Source organism: Macrotis lagotis, chromosome 5 (assembly GCF_037893015.1).
Source record: "Macrotis lagotis isolate mMagLag1 chromosome 5, bilby.v1.9.chrom.fasta, whole genome shotgun sequence".
Classification (NCBI taxonomy): Eukaryota; Metazoa; Chordata; class Mammalia; order Peramelemorphia; family Peramelidae; genus Macrotis; species Macrotis lagotis.
This window is the reverse complement of record NC_133662.1, coordinates 22,579,006-22,605,596: the sequence shown is the minus strand read 5'-3', so window position 1 is coordinate 22,605,596 and position 26,591 is coordinate 22,579,006. Positions and strand designations below refer to the sequence as shown.

Sequence of the window (26,591 nt, the reverse complement as noted above, 5' to 3'; positions counted from 1 at the left end):
GCGGCACCTCGGAGGCTTGCGCTGCGGCTGCTCGGCCGGCGTGTTCGGGCCCCGGGCCTGGGGCCAGCGGGACAAAGGCAGGCCCCGGCTCGCCACGCCGCGGTCCTCCCCAGCACCCGGAGATGTCGCTCGATAAATATTAGCATCTCCCCCCGAGCTGGGGGACAGGGTGTTCCCGGGAGCCGGGCCATTCTCCCGCGGGGGGTTTGCGGGCGCCGCGGGCCCGGGGGCGGGGCGGGCCCCGAGGGGCGGGCCGGGGCGGCGCAGGCGGCGGGGTTAGCGCGGCCCGGGGAGTTCCAGGCCCGGCTCGGCCGCCGCCAATGAGTGGCTTCGGGGCGGAGCCGGGGCCGGAGCCGGCGGTCGGAGAAGCAGGAAAGGGAACACGAAGGCAGCCGCGGCCTCGGAGCCTTCCCGGCCGCCATCCCGCCGCGCTCGTCCTCGCCCGGCGTCCCCCGAGCTCGGCCGAGCCTCCCGGGCCCGGCGGCGGGGGAGGAGGAGGAGGCGCGGCCCGCGGCCCGGGCCATGTCGGGGCCCGGGAAGGGGCCGGACGAGGCCGACGAGGGCCAGTGCGACTCGGGCATCGAGTCCTGGCGCTCGCTGCGCTCCCTGCCCGAGCCGCCGCTGAGCCCCGGGCCCGCGGACGCCGGCCCCCCGCGCCCCTCGGAGCAGGACGGCGGGGAGCGCGCGGACTCCGCCTGCGGCGCGTCCTGGCTCGGCCCGGGCGGCCCCGAGGCCCGGCTGGGCCCGCTCGGCCCCCAGCAGCTGGAGGCGCTCACCTACATCTCCGAGGACGGGGACACGTGAGTCCGGGGCCCGGGAGGGCGCGAGCCCTGGTGGGCTCCGGGGAGAGGCGCCGCCGGCGGGAAGGGGCGCCCACCGGGCCCCCTGTGCCGGGGAGGCAGCGCCCCACACCTGGAACTGTGCCCCCCGACTGAGGGGACGGATCCCGAAGCGGGAGCTTCCCGGCCCCGGGGGACCCAGAGGGACTGAAGCCCCTGGAGGGCAAAGACCAGGGTCGAGGGGGCGTCCGACCCCTCCACATCAGATGGACGGGGCAAGGTCTAGCCTCGGCGCTGCCATTTCTTCCCAGGTCGAGGAAGGGGAAGTCGGGGATGAGGTCAGTGTTGGACGCTCCCCGCCCGCCCGGCCTCCTTCCATCCAGTCCAGGTGCCCCGGAGTGTCACCTGCGCACGGACCGGGGAGGAGGGTGAAGTGGCTGGCGGGGGGCGGAGAGAGGAAGCTATCTGGGGGAGCATCTTCCTCTGGGTCCGGGGGATCGTTAGGCCTAACATCGCCTCTTGGCCCCGGAGTCCCGGAGAGGTAGGATGGGCTGGGCATAAGGCAGTAGGGGGGTGGCCGGCCCACTCCTTCCAGCTTCCAGATTCAGCAAACTTTGATGAAGTGTCACCCGGCAGATAAAGCCAAGCCAACCCTTGCCCTCGGGCATACTTCTAGTGTGGGAGGGGGCTGCAAAACGGAAACAAATGGTTACAAAAATAAGGGGAGGGATAAAAAAGAGGGCGATCCTTGCAAAAGAGATTTCTAGACCCTATGCTAAAGAGAAATCTGTGGACTGGGAAATCCTGCTTTTTCCTGACCTGAGGAAAACTAGTCTGAAAACTGGTGGTCTTGTCTAGGCCTAAGCCCCTCTCTGTCTAGACTGAGCAAGACTGCATCAAGTATCTCTAGGTCTCCTACACCCTTCCCCCTTTGAGATTAGCCTTCAAGGCACTCCACTAAAATCTTCCACTGTTTCTAGGGGTATGAGTAATATGCATAGAGTTAGAGAGAGGGTGAAACCTAAAACATATATAGGATTGAAAGCCAGATTACTGGAATGAGAGCCAGGAACCTGAGAACCCAGGGTTCTCAGAAGCATCCGGAGGGAAGAAGACAAGATAAAGAGATTAGCGTGCCTGGCTAGGTGTTGAGAATTCTGGGTCTGTTCCCCAGAGGGGTTCCCCTAATGTCGTTGTCAGACTAGGGGCTGGGTACTTCCCCTCAGAGGTGTCTACAGGGTTGGGGAGGTATGAGAAGTTGGAAAAGAGGAAGTCGGAGGAAGGGACTGAGGGAAGGAGGGAGGTGGCTTCTGGAATGTGACCCAGAGAGCACAGCCCAGAGCAGAAAGGGGATTTCCAGAGCCTGCCCCTCCTCCCAGGACTGTCCCAGCCCCAGCGCTCCTTCCCTGCTGACAGTCTGAGCCCTGACCCCAGGCTTGGCTCTTTGCTCACCAATCTACCTTGATCACCCGCCCCAGCTGTTCTGGTCCAAGCCATCTCCCTCCCCCTTCCTTCCACTTCTCCTTTCCCAGCTGTTAAAGGGGGAAACCCCAGGCCCTGGGACTTTCCCTCCCATCTGTCCCCCCCCCCCCCCACTTCTTATCCTCTCCCATAGCAGGAGGGTCTGCTAAGCCAAAATTACCCCCCCCCACACACACACATGTTCCTTCAACTAGACCATCTGCCCACTGCCTCTATGGGTCTAGTAAGGTCTGGAGTCTAACCTCAAGGGTGGGAGGAGCAATCATGGGCAAACAGGGCCAAGTTGCCACCTAGGTAACCTGGCCACCTGGTGTCTTTACCAGGCACTGGAAGACTTGGCACTCCAGCTGTGGGAGCAGACACTCTATAATTAGTGAACTCTATAATTAGGAAATTCCTTCAATGGGTACCCCTTATTTTGTCTCTGGGGATATATGTGAGCTCACTGAGGCAGGTGGGATGAAATTGATGCTTCTTGTTTTATTTTCTGGGGTAGAGCAGGGAAGCATTGGGTCCTGGAAACCCCCTTTCCCCTTTTCACCTTGGTTATGAGTTAATTCACAAGGGCAATTTGGGGATTGGGGACAAAAGGGATCAGAATTAGGCAAGAGGGCTGTCAAATCAGTCTGACCCCAATCTCCAGGATCCCTTAAGGATGGGGAAATCCATTGAATCCCATCTATTTCCTCCCTCAGACTTTCACTTCCTATCCTGACCTGCTATATAGTTGTTCCACAGATTACCCACTCCCCACCATCTCAGCCCAGTCTCCTCTTCTCTTCCCACCCTGACCTCCCTTCCCTCCCCTCAGGCTGTTACACCTGGCTGTGATCCACGAAGCTCCTACTGTGCTGCTCTGCTGCCTGGCTCTGCTGCCCCAAGAAGTCCTGGACATACAAAATGACCTTTTTCAGGTGGGTAGATGAAGCATGAAGACTGTGCCAGGCTACCCCACTGTCCATTCCTGAGCAGAGTAGCTTCACCAGTTCTTTCCCCATAAAAGCTTGAGGCCATGGCCTCATTGTTCATTTTATGAGCAATTATTAAGCCCTGACTATCCTCTGGCACTGTAGATCACCCTTTGCCCTCAAAGAGATTATATTCTATTGGGAAGAAGTAGCAGGAACTCAGGAATGTTAGTGACTGACTCTGCAAAGATGAAAAGATTCTACTAATGCAATAAGGCATCTTCTCTGCACCTTAGGGAGGGGCCTTGCCTTGTTCACATAGTCTGTGTGGTTGGAGGAAAAGCAGATTTTCATATATTAACTCACTGGATCCTCACAACATCTCTCAGAGGCAAGTGCTGTTATTATTTCCAATTTACAGATGAGGAAACTGGCACAGATAGGCACAAGTTATGTGACTTCCTGAGGTCACATAATTAGTAAATCTCTGAGACAGGATTTGAACCCAGGACTTCCTGGATCCAAGGCCAATTTTGCATTCATGAAACTACAGTTACCTCTACTTAAAAAAAATAGATATAAAATACATAAGAAAATGATTTGAGGAGGTCACTGCTCTCTAGAAGTGGGAAAGGGATAGGTGATAGTATAAATCAGGATAGACTTCCTGTAAGAAGCAGCATTTAAACTGACCTTTGAAGGAAACTAGGGACTTTATTATTTATTTTGTGAGCAAGCTAGATCACTCAATGGATAGAGTCCTTCCTGAACCTGGAACCAGGAAGACCTGAGTTCAAATTCAGCCTCAGGAACTTAGTAACTATATGACCCTGTTAGCCTTAATACACTGGAGAAGGAAATGGCAAACCACTCCACTATCTTTACCAAGAAAACCCCATGAGTCAGGAAGAGTTGGACATGACTGAACCAAAGCAAGGGAATTTATAGGAAGGAGAAGTATATAAGGAAAGTGTATATCCCAAGTCTAGGGCAAAGAGACAGATGGGTGACATCAAATTGTTTGGCTCTTGAAGGACAGTACTGTGCAGTAAATCTTGAAAGGTAGGCCAGATAAATTTAAAATGCAAAGAAAGAAAGAGCTAAAGCCCAATTGTGAAGGGAATTAAAGTTTGTATTTTATTCGAAGGGAGCCCCTGTAGCTTCTTGAGCAGGGTCCCGACATGGCATCAGACTTATAATTCAGGTGTATCAAAGTGTCTGCCTTGAAAAACAATTGCTTTTGGGGGCAGCTAGCTGGTGTAGTGGATAGAGCACCAGCCTGGAGTCAGGAGTACCTGAGTTCAAATCCGGCCTCAGACACTTAATAATTACCTAGCTGTGTGACCTTGGACAAGCCACTTAACCCCATTGCCTTGCAAAAAAGAAAAAACTAAAAAAAAATTGCTTTTGCCTCAGTTTTCTCATCTACAAAATGCAGAGCATAGCAGCACCTACCTCCCAGGGTTGGTGTGAGGGTCGAAGGAGATGTTGTACGGAAAGTGGATTATTATTGTTACTTTTGCCTTAATAATGTCTAGAGTGGCCTATCTTCCCTTCAAGACCATAATCCTAGTCATCCATAAGGAGGAAAAATCCAATGCTGCCTTCCTTTCCCAGAAAGGAGTAATATGTTCCATGATGTCTGCTAACTCTCCTATGAGGTTTGGTCTCTTGGAGGTTGAAATGGGGCCCTTGAGCAGCGCTGACTTTACAGTCCAGGCTCAGACCCTCACTAGCCTTTCCTCTCTGAACTCATTAACCTGCCCTGGAGTCAGAGGACCTGAGTTCAAATCATCCTCAGACAACTGTGTTACCCTAAACAATTCACTGAATCCCAATTGCCTCCAAAACAAACAAAACAACAAAAAATAAGTTGTAAAGTATGAATCTGCTCTGATCAAGGTAGTTTCCTCCTAGTAGTTCATGGTACCAATGCAACCCCAAGTTTAGTCCCTCTTTGTGCTATGTAGCTCCCTGGGTTGTTGTGCAAAGTTCTTTATAAACACTAAAAATATGGGTATATGATTACACTGAGATTAGGTCCCTAAAGGGATACATATGTTCCTCCTTCTCCTGCCCCATTCCCTAGAGGAGATCCATAGATTTTTTGATGATGAAGCTTCTATGGAAAAGGCAGTCCATCCATTTCCTCTGGATGCTCCATAAAGATGCTTTCTAGTAACTTGATTTCTGAGAATGGAAAGGAGAAATTATAGGGGTATTAAGTCTTAAGTACTACCCAGAGGTGGGGGAATAGAGAGAATAACCTCCGTAATACCTCCCTCCTCCACCCCTTTTTCCCCTAATCTGGAACCTACAGACAGCCTTGCACTTGGCAGTGTACCTGGACCAGCCCCACACAGTCCAGGCTCTAGTACAGAAAGGGGCAAGCCGGACACTACAGGACAGGCATGGGGACACAGCCCTGCACCTGGCCTGTCAGTATCAGCACCTGGACTGTGCCCGTTACCTCCTTGAGGCCACATCTGATCGAGGTCGGAACCAACATCATCATCCGGAGCTTCAGCTGCAAAACTGGCAAGGTGGGATGACTTGTCAGCTAGGGGGAATACTACTGAGGTGGGGGTGGGGTGATTATTCTCTTGTGGAACAAGGAAAAACAAAAAAGCTCTTAGGGCTGAACCTGCACTAACTAGTTATGTCACCCTGGGGAAGGCATTTTCACCTCTCTCAGCCTCAGTTTCCTCTTCTGTAAAATGGAGATAATATACTTAGTACACACTAATATTGTGAGGCTCAAATAAGATAAGTGCTTTGCAGACCTTCAAGAATTATTGCTGTTGTTATTCCACATATAAGCTCCTAATATGATTGGGGTGCTAACTTTTCTCCCCTTTTTCTATCCTACCCAGGCTTGGCCTGCCTCCACCTTGCTACTTTGCAGAGAAATCGGCAGCTGATGGAATTGCTTCTCCAGAATGGGGTTGACATCGACATCCAGGTGAGGTAGCCAGGCCCTTCTCCTTCTCCAGTCAATCTTAGACCCTTTCTCATTTGAGTGTCCACAGTACCCACAAAGTTCCCTCTTTCCTCAGTGACTCCCAGGAGAAAGTTGTAGCAGAGAGCTGGGTGCAGGGTTGGGGAGGGGAGCCCAGTACTCCAGGAAGCCAAGGGAGAAGGAGTTTGTGCCCCATTGGAGCCTCTCCTGGATGCCCTCTGGACTTTCTTCCACCACCCTTCCTTTCCCTGTGATACTGTCAGCTCCTTAAAGGACAGATTTTATTTGTATTCTCAGTGTTGCAAAAAAAATTTAAAAGTTAGTTGATTAGCTGGCTGATCAGTGATGTCTGTAATCTCCCAAAGGAGGGTACCAGCGGGAAGACGGCCCTTCATCTGGCTGTGGAGACCCAAGACAGAGCATTGGTGCACTTCCTGCTTCGGGCCGGGGCTCGTGTGGATGCCAGAATGCACAATGGCTGTACCCCTCTTCACCTGGCTGCCGGGCGTCACCTGTCAGACATCGCGGCCACTTTGTGCCAGGCGGGTGCAGATTCCTTGCTTCGGAATGTCGAAGATGAGACGCCACAGGACCTAGCTGAAGATGTAAGTACCCCCAGTACACTGAACTGAACTGATTTGGATCCTGGTCTCCATTCTGGTCTTCTCTGAGTGAGCCTTACTTTTTTCCTCAGTAAAATGAAAGGACTGGTGATCCCAAAGTCCTTTCCAGCTCTGGCCTTCTGCATCTGCTGTGTGAACCTTAGCCTGTAAGGGGCCTACTCCTGGGGTGATTTCTGTCCAAATATTCTGAGAAGTTGAATTGGAAAGTAGCTATTGGATTCCTGCTCAGTCCAGCAGATTAGGAAATCCCTCCAGGCCTACCCAGAAGCTGGTGATTCCCCACCCCTAGTCCTCTGATCTTCCCCTCTCTCTTCTCTCCCTCCAGCCTCTCACTCTCCTGCCCTTTGATGACCTGAAGATTTCTGGGAAGCCACTGCTGTGTACGGACTAAAGCCAGGTCTCAGCCCTTATGGCCTCCTTCCTCCACTCCTTCACGGGGCTGCTGTTGCCTGTCCTCTGGCTCACAAGGGTGATCAGCAGCTGCTCTGGGCTTCTCTCTGTCTTCACTGTCCTACTACAGAACGGGTTGGCATGGATGCCAGAGCCTCTAAGAAATGGGATTGGCAGCTACAGGCTGAGCGGAGTCTCTGTGAGCTGAGAGAACTCAGGATCCTGAGGAACAAAGAAACCACACCAGAGGCAGCTTGTTTGGGAGGAAATTGACTTTCTTAGACTCAGTCATCCCAGGAAAGAGTAGAGATGCTCAGAAACTCGTCTCCTGATGGTCTGGCCAGTCACTGTGGCTCTGTCCCTGGGAACGCTTCCAGAGGAAGCCTCCAACAGGTGACTGAGGCAGAGGGTGAAATGTCAGCAGGAGTTTGTACTGTAGGATAACCTCGTCTCCTTGCCGAAGATAGTAGGAAATAGTTGTTTAAGGGACTTCTGTGAGAGAAACCCTGGACTGTATTTTGAGGAAGGGGAATGATATGACACTAAAAAAGCTGAGTGTTTTGACTGCTTTTCCCCCCATCTTCTCGATTCTTTTTTCCTTTTAGTTTTTGCAAGGCAGTGGGGTTCAGTGATTTGCCTGCGATCACACAGCTGGGTGATGGTTAAGTGTCTGACGCCGGCTGGTGCTCTCTCCACTGCACCACCTAGCTGCCCCCTCTCTTGATTTAGGTCTGAAGGCTTGGGAAGTGATCCTAGTCAAAAAGGGGAAGAGATGATAAAAGGAGTTGGAAAGGTGGGTGGCTAGGTGGTGCAGTGGACAGTCAGGAGGACCTGAGTTCAAATTTGGCCTCAGACTCTTAATACTTACCCAGCTGTGTGACCTTGGGCAATCCAGAAAAAAAAGCTGGAGAGAGCCAGAAATTGTAATGGGTTTGGGGTTGGGGGACGCGGGTCCCACTCCAAGTTCTGCTGCAGTGAGTGCTCTCTGGGCCCCAGGTTCATCTGTCAAACCGAAGGGGCTGGACTAGGCGACCTCTGGGGTCCTTCCCAGCTCTAAAGCCTCCGAGCCAGCTGGCCAGCCCTTCCCCCACTCTGCCGCCTCTATTGCTGCTGGGGGAGGGGGCTCCCTTGGGGGGCTGCGGGGTGGCAGTGCTTGGGACAGGAGGGGCCCCGTGCGCCTGCCTCGCTTTCCTGGCTGCAGAATGGGCGTGGCGGCACCCCGTTGCAGAGGGGTTCTGAGGGTCAGTCACCGTGTGAAGCAGCCCCCCGCCCCCCGCGCAAGGTGAGCTCTCCGGGGGCTTCTCAAGACCACAGGGTTTGGGGGGCATCGGAGGCTCTGGGGGCATCCGGCGCCCACCGCGGCTGAGCCCGAGCCGACCCCCGGGATCCCAAGGAAAGGCCAGAGGCCGCGGCTGGGCTCGGGGAGGGCCCCGGACGCCGCCGGCGGGGGGTCTTTCGGGCCGGCGCCCCCGAGCAGGCGGCGCCCCCGGGCAGGGGGCGCTTGAGGCCCCGGAGGGCGAGCGCGCGGCAGGAGGGGGCGCGTCCCCGCCGCGCGCGTGCCTCGGGGTTCCCCCTCGGGCCGCGAGGGGGCGCCGTGGCCGGGCCGAGGCTGCCCCGCGCGCTGCGGACCGCCAGGGGCGCTGCGGGGCGGGCGCCGGGGAGGCTCCGGAGCCGCGCTGCCCCTCCCGGCCGCCGGCGGCGCTGCAGCGGGGGCGCCGCCCGCCCGAGGCTGTGTTGCGTGGCAGGAGTCGGAGCCCCGGGGGGGGCGGGGAGGCTGCCGGCGGACACTTCCGGCGGCCCCTTCGGTCCAGGGGAGGAGGAAGAGGAGGACGCGGTGGCGGCAGCTCCCCGGGAGCCTCGGAATCCTCCCCTTCTCCCTTCCCCCCCTCCCCCGCGCGCCCCGGATCCCCCTCCCCCCTCCCCCCCGGGCGGCCGCGACCATGGCCCGCAGGTGAGCGCGGGCGGCGGGACCCCCACGTGACCCACCCCTCACCTTCCACGTGACCGCCCTCGGGGCGGCAGGCCGGGAGGGAGCCGCGGGGCCGGGGCCGGGCCGGGGATAGGGATGGGACCGGGGCCGGGGCCGGGGCCGGGGATGGGGATGGGGATGGGGCCGGGGCCGGGGCCGGGGATGGGGATGGGGATGGGGCCGGGGCCGGGGCCGGGGCCGGGGATGGGACCGGGGATGGGGCCGGGGATGGGGCCGGGGCCGGGGCCGGGGATGGGGATGGGGATGGGGCCGGGCGGCGCCAAGGCCCGGAACACCAGGGGCTGGTGCGGCCCGGGAGGCGGGGCGCCCCGCCCCGGGGAGCGGCTTGGTCCGGGCCGCGGGGGGCCCGGGCCCGGGGGCAGCGACGCCCCCGGCCCCCCCCCCACCGCGCCTCGTCCGCCCCGTAGGTGGGGGGCCGCGCTGCTGCTGGCCGCCGGCCCCGCGCTGGCCGTGGCGGGGGAGGCGCCGGGGGCCGCCTCGGAGCGCTGGGCCGAGCTCTGGCTGGTCCGCTTCCTGGTGAACGCCGCGGGCTACGCCAGCCTCCTGGTGCCCGGCTACCTGCTGGTCCAGTATTTCAAGCGAAGGAACTACCTGGAGACAGGTGCGTCTGAGGAGGGGGGCAGCGGGGGGGGGGGGGGCGGGGGCCGCCGCCACGCCCCCCACTAAACGAACCCTTTCCACAGGCCGAGGCCTCTGCTTCCCCGTTGTCCGGGACTGTGTTTTTGGTAACGAGCTGAAGCCCCCGGAGGAGCCCTCGGCAGGCCCCCGCGCAGAGCCACCAGAACCCACCAGAACCCGGCAGGTCCTCAAGCTGCTGTTCTGCGCCGGGGGGCTCCAGGTAGGCCGAGGGAAGAGGCCGCATCTTGGCTCCTCTGAATGACTTGTGCAGCACGGGTGGGCCGGTTGTGCCAGTGACGGGGCCCCACGGCCATTTGGCAGCATCAGAGTGGGGCAAAGACACCTACGGGGTTGGATTAAGGAGGAAGGATTGATCCTTATCATAGGTGCTTTGTGATGGACTCTACACCAAGACAGACAAGGGGGGTGATCTCCTTTGATTCTCAACTACAACCCTACAAAGTAGGTACTGCTATTATACTTATCTTCCGGATGTAGAAACTGAGGCAGAAGTCGCCTAACTAGTCCGTGACTGAGGCAGGATTTGAACCAGGGTCTTCCTGCCTCCAAGTTCAGCACCAGCCTCTCACTGAGCTCTCCTAAGGGCAGAGGCACTCTTATCCTCCTCCTCTGTTATCTTCCCACAGTACCGATGTGTGGGATGAGGAGTTTAGGCAAGGTTGAATAGGAAGGAAGGGCCTGGAAGAAGAGTGAGGAGGGCTGATCAGCAAGGGGTCAGAGGCTTGGGTGCTAAGAAGGACTTTGGATGTCATCTTTGACAGATGAAGAAACCTAAGCCCAAGTTGGTGAAGGGACTTGTCCAACATCACTACTGTGAGAGAACTTGGATTGGAATCCAGGGCCCCTCAATCCAAATCATTGTTTCCATACCAGCATGGTGCCAGCAGTGTTACTGATGACGGGATGTGGCTTCTGCCCCTTCTCCCTAGTTATCTGTGCTACAGTCTCTAAAGCTGGACTGAGCTGTGAACCTTTCTGTATTCTTCTCAAGTCAACCTATTTTTTTTTTTAGTTTTTGCAAGGCAATGGGGTTAAGTGGCTTGCCCAAGGCCACACAGCTAGGTAATTATTAAGTGTCTGAGGCAGGACTTGAACTCAGCTACTCCAGACTCCAGGGCCAGTGCTCTATCCACTGTGCCACCTAGCCGCCCCCAACAACCTACATTTTTGCTAAAGACTACAACGTTCTATCTAAGTGCTGACATTGTAAGCAAAAGACAGCTCCTGCCCTCAAGGAGTTCACAATCTGATAGAGACAACATGCAAAAATCATGTACAAAGTATAGGCAAAATAAATTGAGAGATAATGTTTGTCCTTCATTTTTTTTTTTAAGAAGACCATGACATCAGGGAGGTGGTGTTCTGACAAGCATATAAACTGGATTTGAGTGAGGGCATGCTAAGCCAAGTCACCAGCCTCACTTTCTCCTCCAGAGCCATCTGGGTCCAGTGGCTAGATATGAGTCAGGATGACTGGAGATGGCCCTGGGTGTGAGGCAAACAGGGTTAAAGTGACTTACCCAAGGTCACACAGCTATTATGTCAGGTGTCTGAGGTCAGACTCAACTCCTGAATCTAAGGCCAGTGTTGTAACCACTGGACCACCTAGCTGCTCGAAATTGAGAGGTAATCAGAAATAAACAAGGGGCTAGAATTAAGAATTAAGTGGGATCAGGAAAGGTTTCTTGTAGAAGATGGCAGATTTTTTTTACCAGAACTTGAAAGAAGGCAGGAGGAGAGAAGGGAGGGTATACATGGGTGAGTCTGTAAAAAGGGTCTGTGTTGGAGGGAGTGTTGATTTGACAAGAAGGTAGTGAATGTCCTTGGATCACAGAGTAAGGTAAAGGGGTCTGAGATGAAAGATGACTGGACAGCTTATGAAGGACTTCAGATGCTAAATAGTGTTTGATATTTGATCTTGAATCCATTAAAGTTTATTGAATGAGGTAATTTTAATAATCAGATCTGCTCTTTAAGATTAGTTTGGCATCTGAAAGATGAACTAGAGTGGTCAAATTTGAGCAGGGTGTGAGGTGTTGAGGGCTTGCAGTAGGATGCTGATAGTGTCAGAGGAAAGAACCAGTGAAATCACAAAGTGAAATAATATTTAAAAAAAAAAAAGAGGACACAGCCCTGGAGAATACCTATCATTAGTGGATGTGATTTGGACAGAGATCCAGCAGCCATGAGGGAGAACTAGGAGAGAGTGAAATCTTGAAGATCTAGAGAGAAGATGCTCAAGGAGAAGGGGGTGATGGATATTGTTGATTTGTGCTGACAATATTCCCATTTTTCCCCTTTAAGATTCTTTTCCCAAATATGATGCTTGCCATGGAGGATCTACTAGGGAGACTTAATTAAGAGTCTGTGGATTAGAAAACAAGTAGGATGGGGCAGCTAGGTGGCGCATGGCAGTGGATAAAGCACCAGCCCTGGAGTCAGGAGTACCTGGGTTCAAATGCGGTCTCAGACACTTAATAATTACCTAGCTGTGTGGCCTTGGGCAAGCCACTTAACCCTGTTTGCCTTGCAAAACAAAAAAAAACCTAAAAAAAAAAGGTGATCCCCTCTACCTCTCATTTGGATTGTTAGATAATAAATATTTCTGAGTTACACGTACTGATTATCATGTTTGACTTGGGAATACAGTTGTATCCATGTGGCTTGCATGTATGTATGTGTGTGTATGTATACTCCCCTCTTATGGACCCCCACATTGACAAATTAATTCAAATATTATGATTTTACCCATATCAAGGCAATCTAGGCAGGCTTAAACATTTTTATAATTCTTTGAAGAATCAAAATTCAAATGCAATTATTAGATGAGATATACAAAATTGAAAGTTAATGAAGACAAAGTGATGAGGTCGCAGTAACTAAACAGTGAATGGAACATTCTCAGAGTAAGACCTGCAGATGGAGCTTGTGCTTTTCCAGTTTCCCATAGTCCCTCAGGGTATCAGTGGCTAGGCTATCTATCATCCTTTGCAAGTCTTATGACTCTGGAAGTACAACCAAAGACAACAGGCCCAGAACTGATGTTTTGTTCAGTTTCTGACTCAAATGTGTAGATGGAGTGGGAATAACTCCAGTCCCTGTTAACATTTATAATGATAAAATTGGACTCTTAAAGCAAGAGATAATTGTGTTTTAATGTTACTGACTTTTCTCTGGAAAGGGAGCATTGTCTTCTGTTTTACCTCTTAGACTCACTATACCTCTATTTTCTCTCCCCAGTTTTCTTCTCTATACCCTATGCATATTTCTCTCCATTTTTTTGGTCTTTTGTCTTACTTTATTTTGTTACTGAGTTCCTAACTTGTCTCTCCTGTTTCTCCCAGGCATCATACCTGACTTGGGGAGTACTGCAAGAGCGAGTAATGACACGAAACTATGGGGCTACAGATAAAGTGCCTGGAGAGCGTTTCACTGATTCCCAGTTCCTGGTGCTGATGAACAGAGTGCTAGCATTGACGGTGGCTGGCCTTTGTTGTGTACTCTGCAAACAGCCCCGGCATGGGGCACCTATGTACCAATACTCCTTTGCCAGTCTCTCCAACATCCTTAGCAGCTGGTGCCAGTATGAGGCCCTCAAATTTGTCAGCTTCCCCACACAGGTACTGGCAAAGGCCTCCAAAGTGATCCCTGTTATGCTAATGGGTAAACTGGTATCCCATCGCAGCTATGAGCACTGGGAATACCTGACTGCTATCCTCATTTCTGTTGGGGTAAGCATGTTCCTGTTGTCCAATGGGCCTGAGCACCATTTTTCCCCTGCTACCACATTCTCAGGCTTCATCCTGCTTGCTGGCTACATCCTTTTTGACAGCTTTACCTCCAACTGGCAAGATGCCCTATTTGCTTACAAGATGTCCTCAGTGCAAATGATGTTTGGGGTCAACCTCTTTTCTTGCCTCCTCACAGTAGGCTCACTGATACAACAAGGGGCCCTGGTAGAGGCAATGAGGTTCATGGGGCGACATGGAGAGTTTGCTGCCCATGCTCTGTTGCTATCAGTCTGTTCAGCCTTTGGCCAGCTCTTCATTTTCTATACCATTGGGCAGTTTGGTGCTGCCACTTTCACTATTATCATGACCCTGCGTCAGGCCTTGGCTATTTTTCTTTCTTGTCTAATTTATGACCACACTGTCACTGTGGTAGGGGGTATGGGCATGGCTGTTGTTTTTGCTGCCCTCTTCCTTCGAGTATATGCCAAAGGGCGCTTGAAACAGCGGGGCAAGAAAGCACCTCCAAATGAGGCTCCCATACAAAAGGTCTGATATTAAGGGGAAAATGTTCAGGAAGAATTAACCCTTTATTTTTGGATTTTCTTCCTTTTATGGCTGGAGAAGTGTTTTTTTTCCCTAAGGTCACACACTAGCTCCTTCCACTGTTGGGGCCTGGGGGCAACTTCCACCTTTGCCTTAAGAATCATGAATCCTGATTTCAAGGTACACCCAGCCCTGTTTCCCTCCCCCCTCCAGTATATTCAGTTTTGTTACACTGCAATTGCCCCCTGCCGACCGGTTTCTACTGTTGTTCCCCTCCCTAGTGCCAGGCCAGCACAACCTTATCTTGAGAGCTCTGGCTCTTAATCTCTCCTGACCCTTCAGAGCTATATATTCCTTCCTGGTGAGAAAAGCACAAGGAGTTCTAGGTTGCTGCTGGTCCCTAGTGTGGCAGGGGTGGAGGAATGGCTTCACCAAACCAGTTTATCCTTATTGGGCCAAGCCCAAGTTTTGGTACTTCAAAAATGTAACTTTTACTGAATTAAAAAATGCTGCAAGGGGATGGACCCTGTGTATGCAATTGGGGACAGGGTGGGAACATGTGGTTAAGGTTGGGGGACCGGCCTGCCAGTCACTGCCAAACAAACCTGCACTACAACTCAGTTTCCTGAAACTGCCAACAAACTTGAATTTGGTGATTGTGGGTTAAATCTTCAAGAGAAATAAACTCAGGTTTTCAATTAAAAGTACCAAGCTGCAAGTGTTCCATGTAAAAACTGCATTCTCTTTATTCTGTATACTTAATTTCAGAACAAAATAAACATTAACAGCCCACAATACACAATATCCTACTCCCCGGATTAGGAGAGGGGGAACAGGGACCCTGTAAAGCCCTGCCCTAATACACTGGAGAACAGAAGGGAAAAAAAAAAACCACTACACATTGGCAGATGGAGCCAGGCAGGACAGGGCCTCTACTGCTGCTGTGGGGAAACACAAGGAACTATACAGAGGGTGGGGTCTGATGCAGAGCTTTGTCTAATCCACCTCCTCCATGCGGGATGCATCTTCATCTCCTTCAAGTGGAGGAATCTCATCAGGAACAGCAGCACTGGGTTCTTCTGCTGTCACCTCATCCTCATCAATGCCTTAGGAAAGAAAAAAGGTAGATTAAAATACACTGCTTTAGCCATTTTTCCTGAATCAGTTACCAAGGATTTAAAGATCACGAAATAATCCAGTCTCTCCAAGGGGGGGATTTATGTATCTATTATACACACACATAAAATCCTTATTAGAAAAGATTCCTCCCCTTCTTAGTAGCTGGACTACAGAGTTTACAACACTTTACAGAACGAGAAACCTGTTACTGACTGTACTAAAGTCTCAGGAAAAACTTTCAGTCAGTGTAGGCTCTCGCCTATCTTTTCAAATGGATATAACTTTCATGATCAAGATCATACTCACCAAGACCCAGCTTAATCATGCGGTAAATTCTATTTGAGTGAGTCTGGGGATCTTCAAGGGAGAAGCCTGAAGACAGCAGAGCAGTCTCAAAAAGCAGCACCACCAGGTCTTTCACAGCCTTGTCATTCTTGTCAGCTTCAGCTTTCTGCCGGAGAGTCTCCACAATGGGGTGATCTGGATTTATTTCCAGGTGCTTCTTGGCCATCATATAGCCCATTGTGGAGTTGTCTCTCAAGGCCTGTGCCTTCATGATACGTTCCATGTTAGCTGTCCAGCCATATGTGCTAGTCACAATGCAACAGGGCGAGGACACCAGTCGATTGGAGATTGTCACCTAGGAACATTACATTATTAAATTTTAAGTATCAGCCACCAATGGCCTGGATTGAGGCCCACTTAAAAGTAGCAGCACACTTCATGACACCATTTAGGGCATGTTAATTTATACTAAATTATAAAATAGCTTTCTAGCACACAAAAAGGCTATAAGAAATATGACTGAACATTGGTTGCAATGATGCCATAAAGGACATACATAACACAGGATAAAATAGTTAAGGAGGTCAATTTCCCAAAGGCTCATAAGAAGGATCCAACTATTGAAAATAATCTTATATTTCTCAAGTTTCACTTACTTTCTCAACCTTCTTATCCAAAATTTCCTTCATTAGCTTGCACAAGTTCTCAAATTTTGCCTTGCTCTCCTCCATTTTTTTCTTTTCTTCTTCATCCTCTGGAAGTTCTAAGCCTTCCTTAGTAACAGAGACAAGGGTCTTCCCGTCAAATTCCTTTAGCTGTTGCACGCAGTACTCGTCAATGGGCTCTGTCATGTAAACTACTTCAAAACCACGTTTCCGTACCCTTTCCACAAAAGCAGAGTTGGCCACTTGTTCTTTACTCTCACCTGCAAGTTATAAAGTGATTAGAGACCAGCATGTATGTCATAAGCAACACACCCTCAACCAAATCCCAAATTGAAGATCTAGCTCAGCTTACCAGTGATATAGTAGATGCATTTCTGGGTTTCCTTCATTCTAGATACATATTCAGACAAAGAAGTCATTTCATCTCCTGACTGAGATGTGTGATACCGTAGCAGTTCAGATAAGCGGCGCCTGTTGGTTGAATCCTCATGGATTCCAAGCTTTGGGGAAGAAAAGGACAAATTAGCCTCAAAGTTCACAGCTAAGGCTGATGTCCAGTCAAAGCCCTTTGGCTCAATTCAAATCCCAAAGAAAGGTATTCAATTAATCTAGAGGTGCTCGCTCACCTTCAAATTTTTTGAAAAGGCCTCATAAAACTTTTTGTAATTCTCTTTGTCTTCTGCCAATTCGGAGAAGAGCTCCAGACACTTTTTGACTATATTCTTACGGATGACCTTCAAGATCTTACTCTGCTGCAGCATCTCTCTGGAAATGTTAAGGGGCAGATCCTCAGAGTCCACCACACCTCTGATGAAATCTAGGAAAAAGCAAGATAAAAATAGCCAATCACCATTTGTTGGGACAAAAATTTTTCAGCTTTAACATCTAAAAAGGAAACAATGGCAAATCCACTCAAACTGTCATAAGAACACTTACTAAGATACTCTGGAATAAGCTCATCACAACTGTCCATGATGAACACACGCCGCACATACAGCTTAATGTTGTTCTTTTTCTTCTTATTTTCAAAAAGATCAAAAGGAGCCCGGCGGGGGATGAAGAGCAGAGCTCTGAATTCCAGCTGACCTTCCACAGAGAAATGCTAGGGAAGCAAAGAACAATTTAAAAAAATAACCTAGGTTCAGCATATGGCTAACAAGTTCAATGTTTCTCTGAGAAAAAAATTGTGCAGAATAACATTGGAGACTGAAGACAGAATCAACTGCCTGCCAGTCTTTCACTAACATCCACAACAGTCTGTACCAAACTTATCATTTGCCCTCAGGATTTTCTTACCTTTACAGCTAAGTGATCTTCCCAATCATTGGTAAGGCTCTTATAAAACTCGCCGTATTCCTCTTGGCTGATGTCATCAGGGTTCCGTGTCCAGATGGGTTTAGTCTTGTTCAGCTCTTCCTGATCAATGTATTTCTCCTTGATTTTCTTGGTTTTCTTCTTCTTGTCCTTGCCTTCATCTTCTTCATCAGATCCTACATCTTCAATCTTGGGTTTCTCTTCATCTTTAGCCGGTTCTTCTTCCTCTTTCTCTTTGTCTTCTTCAGCCTCATCATCACTGATTTCCTTCTCACGTTCTTTCTCCAACTGAAAGCAATCAAATCCAAATTAGGTCTGCACCAGTTCAAAAGCAAAAATAATCTGAATGGTTTAAGCAAGGGAAAAAGGCAGGTCATCCCTTGTGAGCATTATCACCAATTATACTAAGAATAAAGGCTAGTGCTAGTTGGTACTCACATAGAGTGTGATAGGATAGCCAATGAACTGTGAGTGCTTCTTTACAACCTCCTTGACCCGTCTCTCTTCCAAATACTCTGTCTGATCTTCTTTCAGATGTAAGATCACCTTGGTGCCCCTGCCAATAGGCTCACCTGAATTAAGAAGTTTAACCAGTGTCATAACAGTTGAAAAAGAAAGACTAACATAAAGACGCATAAATCTTACAAACAGACACATCCTGATTCAGAGACATCTCATTCATGTCAATTCTAAGTTACGTACCATGGTCAGCACGAACTGTGAAGGAGCCTCCTGCAGAAGATTCCCAGGCATACTGCTCATCGTCATTGTGCTTAGTGATGACAACTACCTTCTCTGCCACCAGATAAGCAGAATAGAATCCCACACCAAACTGACCAATCATGGAGATGTCTGCTCCAGCCTACATGAAAGAAGAGAAAAATTGCAGATACTGAAAGGCAAAGGTTCACATCAAAAAACCTTAGAGACAAATAAAAGGGCAGGTGTCTTACCTGCAAAGCTTCCATGAAAGCTTTGGTGCCTGACTTGGCAATGGTTCCCAAGTTATTAATCAAATCAGCTTTTGTCATGCCAATACCAGTGTCCACCAAGGTCAGAGTACGCTCCTGAGGGTTGGGGATGATGTCAATCTTCAGTTCTTTACCACTGTCCAATTTGGAAGGATCTGTCAGACTCTCATAGCGGATTTTGTCCAGGGCCTGGGAGAAAGAAGAGGTCTACCTGTTTTATCTCTGCAAGACAAGGTAAGCCCCTCAAGGGACCCACCCTGGCTGTTCCCCTTTTCCTAAAGGCCATCAATCAATATTAACCACTTATAAATTGTCCTGATCAAATATAGTTTCCAATTTATCAGGAACTCCCCTGTATGTGACTTAACAATCTTCTTTAGTAATTGTGATGTATAACCCTCTCATCCCCTCCCATGGGGTTTAATGCAACTAACCAGAGGAAAAAAGGATTGAGAATACCACCCTTGTTCTATCCATTCACCAGGGTACCATTAAATTATCAGTAGTTGTCACTTACATCAGAGGCATTGGAAATGATCTCTCTAAGGAATATTTCCTTGTTGGAATAAAAGGTGTTGATAATCAAGGACATAAGCTGGGCAATCTCTGCCTGAAAGGCAAAAGTCTCCACCTCCTCCTCTCCATGCTGTACTTCCTCAGGCATCTTCAAACGGAAAAAATATGATACAATTAAGCATCTGGCTTTACCCTTTCACTCTGCACGAATCAGAGATAAAAAAAATCCCGAATACTAGAGTTTGTTGTTTTGAGACAACCCAAGAATCCTAAATGGTAAATGTCCAGTAAGACGATGACGTATTTAAAAAGCATTTCTATACTTTCCTAAAAGCCCCTACCAGACACCCCAGTGACTTTGCACCTAGGGTAAAAAAATTGAATTTTAAAGATTTCATTAACCCAGACGGATTCCCAGAACTAGAGAAAAAATCCAAGGAGTACCATCTCAGTCTAACACGCCCCCCCCACGCTCAATCGGCTCCTCAGCACAGCCGGGCGCCACGAGGCGACAAGCCGGGCACCGCAGCCCGCATCAGCCTCTCCACAAGGCTCCCGGGTGGGGCATGTGATACAAAGTAACCGAATCTCAGGGCAGCCCCCGCCCCCACGCGGGTGGGGGAGGGGAACCAGGTCCGGGATGACAAAGGATGCGGACAAAGGGCCGCGTCCTGCCCCTCGGCACCAAGATGGGGCGCCCCGGGGAGGAGACTCCCCTACCCCACCCCCTGGGCACCACGTCCCCGCCATCTCGGCTTGGGGGCTCGGACGCCATCCCTGCATCCGGGCACCTGGGCGGGGCGCGCGGCTCCAGAAGCTTCCAGAACAATCTGGGCCCGAGGAGGAGGGAGCCCCCGGAATGTTCCAGAACCTGCTCCCTTCTCGAGCCCCACCCTACCGAAAAATCACGTGTCGATAATAACCAAAATTAAGCAAAAAGAACACAGCGGGCCCCGGAGGAGGAGAAGGCCGCCTCCCGGCGCGGGCCCGCACGTGCTGAGTCACCCCGCCACCCCTCGCGCTCCCCGTAGCCGCCGGAAGTGGCAGCGGAGCCCAACATGGCAGCGGCCCGGGCCGGCGCTGCCACCACGTGCGGCCCCGGCCGGGTAAGGCCCGCGCCTCCCCCCGCACGTGCGGCCCGGGCACGGCCGCCCCGCGGGCACGGGGCAGCAGGGGGATGGGCGCCGAGCACGGAGAAGCGGGGCGCGAGCGGCGGCGGCCCGAAGCCTGGTCGGGCGCCCCACCTAGGAGCCTAGACTAGGGAGTAGGAGAGGGACCCGGGCGGATACGTCACCGTGCGGGTCGGGCGGAGCGGGCCGGGTCGGGACGGAGGCGCAGCGGCTGCACGGACACGGCCCCGAGCGCAGCGCGGCACAAGAGAAGCTGCCGGCCGCCCCCGCCCGCCCTATATATGCGCCGCGGCGCCGAGCCGCCGCCGCCCGGATCCCTCCGCCTTAAAGGGACCGCGGCCGCGCAGAGCTGGGCGGGGCGGGGCTGCCTTCCAGAAAGGACCGCGGGAGGCCGGGCCGGCGGCCTGAGGCGCTGCCGGACCCGGGGACGCGACCCGCCGCGAGGCCGCCGCAGCCTCCTCCGGCCCCCCCCCCCCCGGGCCCGCGTGGGGGCGGGGGCCCGAGCCGCCGGCAGGGGAGCGTGGCGGGGGCGGCGCCGCCTGTTTCACCCCCAAAACGGGTGTCCCCGCGGGACGGCCGGCGGGGGCGGGGCGGCGGCGGGCTCCCCGGGACTCTTTGCCGAGGGGCGGGGCGGCGGACGCCGCGGCTGGCGGCGGCGCTGCGGCCTTCCAGCAGTTTCCACGCCAGTCTCGCCGCTGGCCCCGCCCCCGCCGGCCCGGGCGCCCCGCAGCGCCGGGCCCCTCCCCCACGCCAGCCCCCCCCCCCCCAGCCCCCGGCCCGAGGCCTTCCCTGCCCTTCCCCCTCCGGCCCCCCGGGCCCCCCGGGCCCCAGGGCAGCGGGAAGCGCTCGGAAGGCCTGCGCCCTCCGCTCTGCTGTTGTGGCTCCCCTTTCCCCATCCCGCTGGAAGGGGGAGAAGGGGGAGAAGGGCTCCCCAAGAGGCACACGTGTTGCAGGAGCGTGGGCATGGGTGAGGAATGCGCGCACACACCGGCACTGCCCCGACCGCCCCGCACCGGGGGCCCCGCGGCCTGTACCTGGGCTTTTACAAAGACCTGACGTCTGCGGGGAGGGAAGCCTCGCCCGCCCGCGTGCCCCGTGGGGCCACAGCGCCTGGGAGGAGGGACTTGGCAGGGCCCGACTTGTTACTAGTTCGGGGGCTAAAATAGAATGACTTGAGAAATTCCCAGGACTCTCATGTCTACGATTCGCATTTGTTCTTCCGCAGGTCAGCCCTGGAGAGGAGAGTGCAGGGCGCGGAAAGCCTGCCGGACAGTGCGCGCCCCAGCTCCCAGCAGCAGGCTGGGCAGCACTGAAGAGGAAGGAAGCGCAGCAATGCACACGCAGGGAACAGGCCAGCCGGCGGGCTAAGTACTGGGGAGGTGCAAAGACCTCCCCGGAGAAAAGAAAGGGAAAAAGATGCCTGCCCTCAAGGAGTCAGCTCCAGATTTCATGGGGAAGACAACCTGTAAATAGGTAGTTGAGAAAGTAACCTTGGGCTAGGCGGCGCAGTGGATAGAGCGCCGACCCAGGAGTCAGGAGTGCCTGACTTCAAATCCAGCCTCAGACACTTAATAATTACCTAGCCCTGTGGCCTTGGGCAAGCGGCTTAACCCCACTGCCTTGCAAAAAAAAAGAAAAAGTAACCTCAGAGGGTAAGGCTTTAGAATGGGGGATCAACCAGCTAGGGCATTCTTCTGGTAAGATTTTCACTTGAAGGAAACTGGGAAAGTTAAGAGGCAGAGGCAGAAGAAGGAAACCATTCCAGGAATCAGAAACAGGAGATGAAAATTAGTTTTGTTTTGGGGGGTTTTTTTAGGGTTTTTCAAGGCAAATGGGGTTAAGTGACTTGTCCAAGGCCACACGGCTAGGTAATTATCAAGTATCTGAGGTCAGACTGAACCCAGGTACTCCTGACTCCAGATGAAATTTAGTTCTTCTGGCAAAATGGATTAAGCTCTGGGCTTGGAATCAGAAAGAGTTCAAATACAGCCTCAAAACTGGGTAACTGCACAAGTCATTTCACCCTCTTTGCCTCAGTTGCCTCATCTGTAAAATGAGCTGAGAAGGAAATAGAAAGCCACTCCAGTATCTGCCAAGAGATGGGGTCATGAAAAGTCAGACAGGACTGAAACAACTAACAATCATCTGTGTGATTCCTATTTCCCTATTATACTGGGAGAATGTGTGCAAAGTGTTCAAGTTTTCCAGGAATTTAAGGGACCCCTCTGGCCCCTCTTGGGCTATCCCCAGTGTGGGTGAAGAATGAACTATTGACAAAGCCATTCCAAAACAAGCTGGCACACACACCCCTGACCTGTCCTCCACACTGTGAGGGTGTAAGCTCATGCACTGTGAGGAACAGCAAAGATGTCAATGTTGCTGAATAATTGAGTTTGTGGAAGGGAACAAAGTATAAGAAGATTAGAAAGGTAGAAGGAGCCAGTTTAGGAGCAGCCTTGCATTTAAAAATATTTTAAATTTGATCTGGAGGTAATTAGATAATGTTGGTCCAGAATCTAGAAAGGATTCCTGGAGGGAGCCACTGGAGTCTATTGAGAAAATGGTCCAACATACCCTTTAGAAAAATTGTGTGTGTGTGTGTGTGTGTGTGTGTGTGTGAGAGAGAGAGACAGAGAGCGATTGGGGAAAAATGAGGCAGAGAAACTCATTTAGAAGGCTATTGTTAAAATAGTCCCCATGAGAGGTTATATGATTCTGCAAGTATTGAGCAAGATTTGACCTCTCAAATCTTTCAAACTCAAACTTCATATACATAGGGCATTAGCTAATTGATCAAAGAGAACAGGGCATAGCCACAAGAGATGTGAAGGTAGAAATAACAGGCCATGGATCAATCAATTAGAAGTATGAGAGACCCCAGGGGTGGAAAAATTGTACATCTTGGGGAGATTTCTGGTAAGGGCAGAAAATATGCCATTTGGATATTTCTAACCTCATTTGCAGACTGTATTTAGTCATTTAATTAATTCAGCCTTAAGAAGCTACTAGATTTATTGAATTTCAAATCCCTGCCTGTGGTTGTCACAGCTGCATGCAAATTACTTCCCCTACGATACAGTAATAGTAAAATTTGGAAGAGGGGAAGGTTTTAGGGTTGGGAGATTGATAATGAGTTCACTTTTGAACATTTTGAATTTCGGATAATTATGAGACCTCCAATTCAAGATTTCCAAAAGGCAGTTTGTCCACATGAGCCTGGATCTCAGGACAGAAACTAGGTCTGGATAGATAACTCTAGGAATCATCTTTGTAGTGATGATGGTTAAACTCTTGGGAACTGATGAGAGAGGAGAGAGCCCAAAATAGAGTCCCATAATTAGTGGCCATTATATGGATATGCTGAGGTGTAAGTAATCAGGAAGAAAGCAAAGTAGGAGAGAGTAGGGTCACAAAAGTCCAGAGAAGATTGAATATCTAGGTTCTATTTACTATCCTAGAAAATCTTAGGAAGTAAAAATTATTAATAATAATATCAAATGGGGCGGCTAGGTGGATAAAGCACCAGCCTTGGAGTCGGGAGTACCTGGGTTCAAATCCGGTCTCAGACACTTAATAATTACCTAGCTGTGTGGCCTTGGGCAAGCCACTTAACCCCATTTGCCTTGCAAAAACCTAAAAAAATAAAAATAAATAATATCAAATGCCATGAGACAGTCCAGAGCGTTGAGGCTCGAGAAAAACAAAGAGAAGGATAGTTTCAGTTGAATGATGGAGGCAGGAGCCAGATTGCCAAGGGTTTAGAAAGTAAGAGAGGAAATGAAAACAGGAGCAATGAGGGTAGATAGTTTGGATTTTTTTTATGTTTTTTTATGTTGTTTTTTCTCCCTAGAAGTTTAGCTGTAAAGGGGAGATCTAGATACAAGAGGATAGATAGCAGTGTTGGTAGGCTCAAGTAAAGATTTTCTAAGGATAGAGGAGATTTGATAGTATTTTATGGGCAGCAGGGAAAGAGGAAAGGTAGAGGCAGAGAAGAGAGAAAGATAGAAAAAGAAAGTTGGAGAGAGCAAGAGAGGGAAAGGAAAAGAGAAAGAAATAGAAAAGGAAAGAGAGGGAAAGGAGAGGAGAAATTATAAAAAGAAAGAGAAAGGAGAGGAAAGAGGGAAAAAATAGTAGGAGAAAGGGGAGAGAAAAAAAGAGAAAGAAAGAAACCCAGAAATTGATTATAAAAAGATTGGGAGGGGCAGCTAGGTGGCCCAGTGGCTAAAGCACCAGCCCTGGAGTCAGGAGTACCTGGGTTCAAATCAGGTCTCAGACACTTAATAATTACCTAGCTGTGTGACCTTGGGCAAGCCACTTAACTCTGCCTTGCAAAAATCTTAAAAAAAAAAGATTGGGGATGAACAGAAGCAAGAGAGAGCCTCAGAGAAGGGCCAAATTTTCATTAATGACCAGAGTGAAGGAGTTAGTTGAGCAAGCTATTTCAATGAGATGAGATAAAGAATGACCTTAATTTTTTAAGTCAAGCATGAGCTGCAGTTATGATGAAAGAGGGAGGTGATGATGGTTATGATGTTGGCACTGGAGTGGGGGGAATTGGGGGGGGCTCTGGGAGGCTTGCTGAGTGGGGAGAAAGTTTGGAACAGCTGTTGTGGAGATTGGGATTCTAAATTGAGTAGGGGAGAGTAGATTAATCATCTTGCTTCCATTTGGGACTTGTTGAGGTTAGACAACATACCTGTAGTGGACCTAGTCAGCAAGGTTTTGTGATTTTCTCTGGCTTCATTTAGCTGCAGGTAAATAGGAGTAAAGAAGACCACTGGTGTACATGATTAATTGAAAAGGAGTTTAGAAAGATGGGATCAGGGATAGGATGAGGGATCTGAGTGTTAATTCAAGCTAGTTCACCAAGGGATCAAGATAAGAAAAGGAAGAAATTGAAGAAATTGTAGCCAGAACAAGGGAGCTAGCCTGGGAATGAACTGAGAAATCACAGCAAGGACAAAATCAGAATACTTCTGGATAGATTAGAGGTTAGAAGCACTTGTAAGAAGAAAAAGAATGATAATGATCATAATAAAAATAATGAACATTTATGTAACAATTTAAGCTTTGCAAAATGTTTTACATATGGCGGCTAGGTGGCGCAGTGGATAAAGCACCAGCCCTGGAGTCAGGAGTAGCTGGGTTCAAATCCGGTTTCAGACACTTAATAATTACCTAGCTGTGTGGCCTTGGGCAAGCCACTTAACCCCGTTTGCCTCGCAAAAGCCTAAAAAAAAATGTTTTACATATACTATCTTATTTTATCCTCCAGACATCCATGAGCAGTAATGTAGGTGTCTTGATTTTTCTCCATTTTACAAATGCAGAAACTGAAGCTCAGAGGTTTGGTTGTTGTTTTGTTGTAGTTGGTAGTGGTGGTGGCAGTGGTATTTTGTTATTTCATTTTTCCCATTATTAAATGAACTCAAGTCTTTCCAACTCCAAGTCAGTGCTGCCACTTACCATGTCACCTAATTGCACTGCCTTAGCTTCAAATCTAGGTTATTCCTATGAGAGCTCAAACTAGAAAGAGATCATGCTGAAAAGAGTGGTTTTTATAGGTCTCCAAAGTATTTCAAAAGCTAAATGATCTCATCATATTGGGTATAACCCACTGTATTGTTAAAGATCCTAATGAATCTGTACATTCTCAGCTACTTCAGTGGAGAGTACTGGACCTGGAGTCTCGAAGACCCAAGTTCAAATTTGGGCCTAACTGGCAAGTCATTTAATTTCTGTTTGTAAAATAATTTCCTGGTCTGTAAAATTGGGATAAAAAATAGTACCTATCATCCAAGGTTGTTGTGAGAACTAAATGAGATAGTAATTATAAAGTGCTTTGCAAAATATAAAGTCTGTATAAATACTAGATCAGAAAGTAACTTGTGACCCTTTTCATAAAACTTGCATAAACTTGCATGGGGCTACCTATAGAGTAGTGGCTCTCAAAGTGTGGTCCAGGGACCCCTTTTTAGGGGGGGTCCATGTTATCAATAATTTCACAATCATACCAATTTTAATTTCTAATATGGTAAATATTGATAAGTAATCCACTCTTTGGGGTTTGATTTTTAGAGAAGAATCCCCTTTAGGCAGAACCAGGAAAATGGTTTACACAATAACTAAATTATTAAGTGTCTGAGACTAGATTTGAACCCAGGCAGGTGCTTTATCCACTACGACACCTAACCACCCCACAAGAAGAAACTTCTTTAAGGATATGATTTCTCATCACACTCAATTTGGATCAAAGTACAACATGGAAACAATGTAAAGACTGACAAATTGCTTTCCGTGGGGGTGGGGGGAGGGAAATGAGATTGGGGGAAAAATTGTAAAACTCAAAATAAATGAAATCTTTAATTAAAAATTAAAATACATCTGACTAAAAAAACAATAGAAGAAACTGAATACTGAAAAATTATGATGACCAAGTTTGACCCTAGAAATGAGAAAACTATCTCTTTTCTTTAGCTTAAGAGAGGTCTTTGTGGTTAGCTCTTTAGGAGGTACTCAGCAGTTTTTAAGAATGGAAAGGGGTCAA

General features: G+C 50.2%; 3 protein-coding genes across 3 annotated transcripts; 2 read left to right on the top strand and 1 right to left on the bottom strand.

The window, feature by feature from the left end:
* Positions 1-397: 397 nt before the first annotated feature.
* NFKBIE (NFKB inhibitor epsilon) lies at positions 398-8,244 on the top strand. Its single transcript, XM_074237067.1, has 6 exons — positions 398-800; positions 3,073-3,175; positions 5,490-5,712; positions 6,043-6,131; positions 6,494-6,733; positions 7,077-8,244. Exons 1-6 carry the CDS (start codon positions 523-525, stop codon positions 7,140-7,142), a joined length of 999 nt encoding a protein of 332 aa, XP_074093168.1. The 5' UTR covers positions 398-522; the 3' UTR covers positions 7,143-8,244.
* A 680-nt stretch (positions 8,245-8,924) lies between these two features.
* On the top strand, positions 8,925-14,971 carry SLC35B2 (solute carrier family 35 member B2). Its single transcript, XM_074237066.1, has 4 exons — positions 8,925-9,092; positions 9,539-9,732; positions 9,815-9,969; positions 13,115-14,971. Exons 1-4 carry the CDS (start codon positions 9,082-9,084, stop codon positions 14,051-14,053), a joined length of 1,299 nt encoding a protein of 432 aa, XP_074093167.1. The 5' UTR covers positions 8,925-9,081; the 3' UTR covers positions 14,054-14,971.
* Positions 14,766-20,311, bottom strand: HSP90AB1 (heat shock protein 90 alpha family class B member 1). Its single transcript, XM_074237065.1, has 12 exons — positions 20,209-20,311; positions 18,916-19,062; positions 18,381-18,587; positions 18,130-18,289; positions 17,866-17,999; positions 17,410-17,715; positions 17,050-17,215; positions 16,740-16,930; positions 16,466-16,613; positions 16,105-16,373; positions 15,470-15,803; positions 14,766-15,150 (listed from the first exon to the last, which is right to left on the bottom strand). Exons 2-12 carry the CDS (start codon positions 19,060-19,062, stop codon positions 15,041-15,043), a joined length of 2,172 nt encoding a protein of 723 aa, XP_074093166.1. The 5' UTR covers positions 20,209-20,311; the 3' UTR covers positions 14,766-15,040.
* Positions 20,312-26,591: the final 6,280 nt, after the last annotated feature.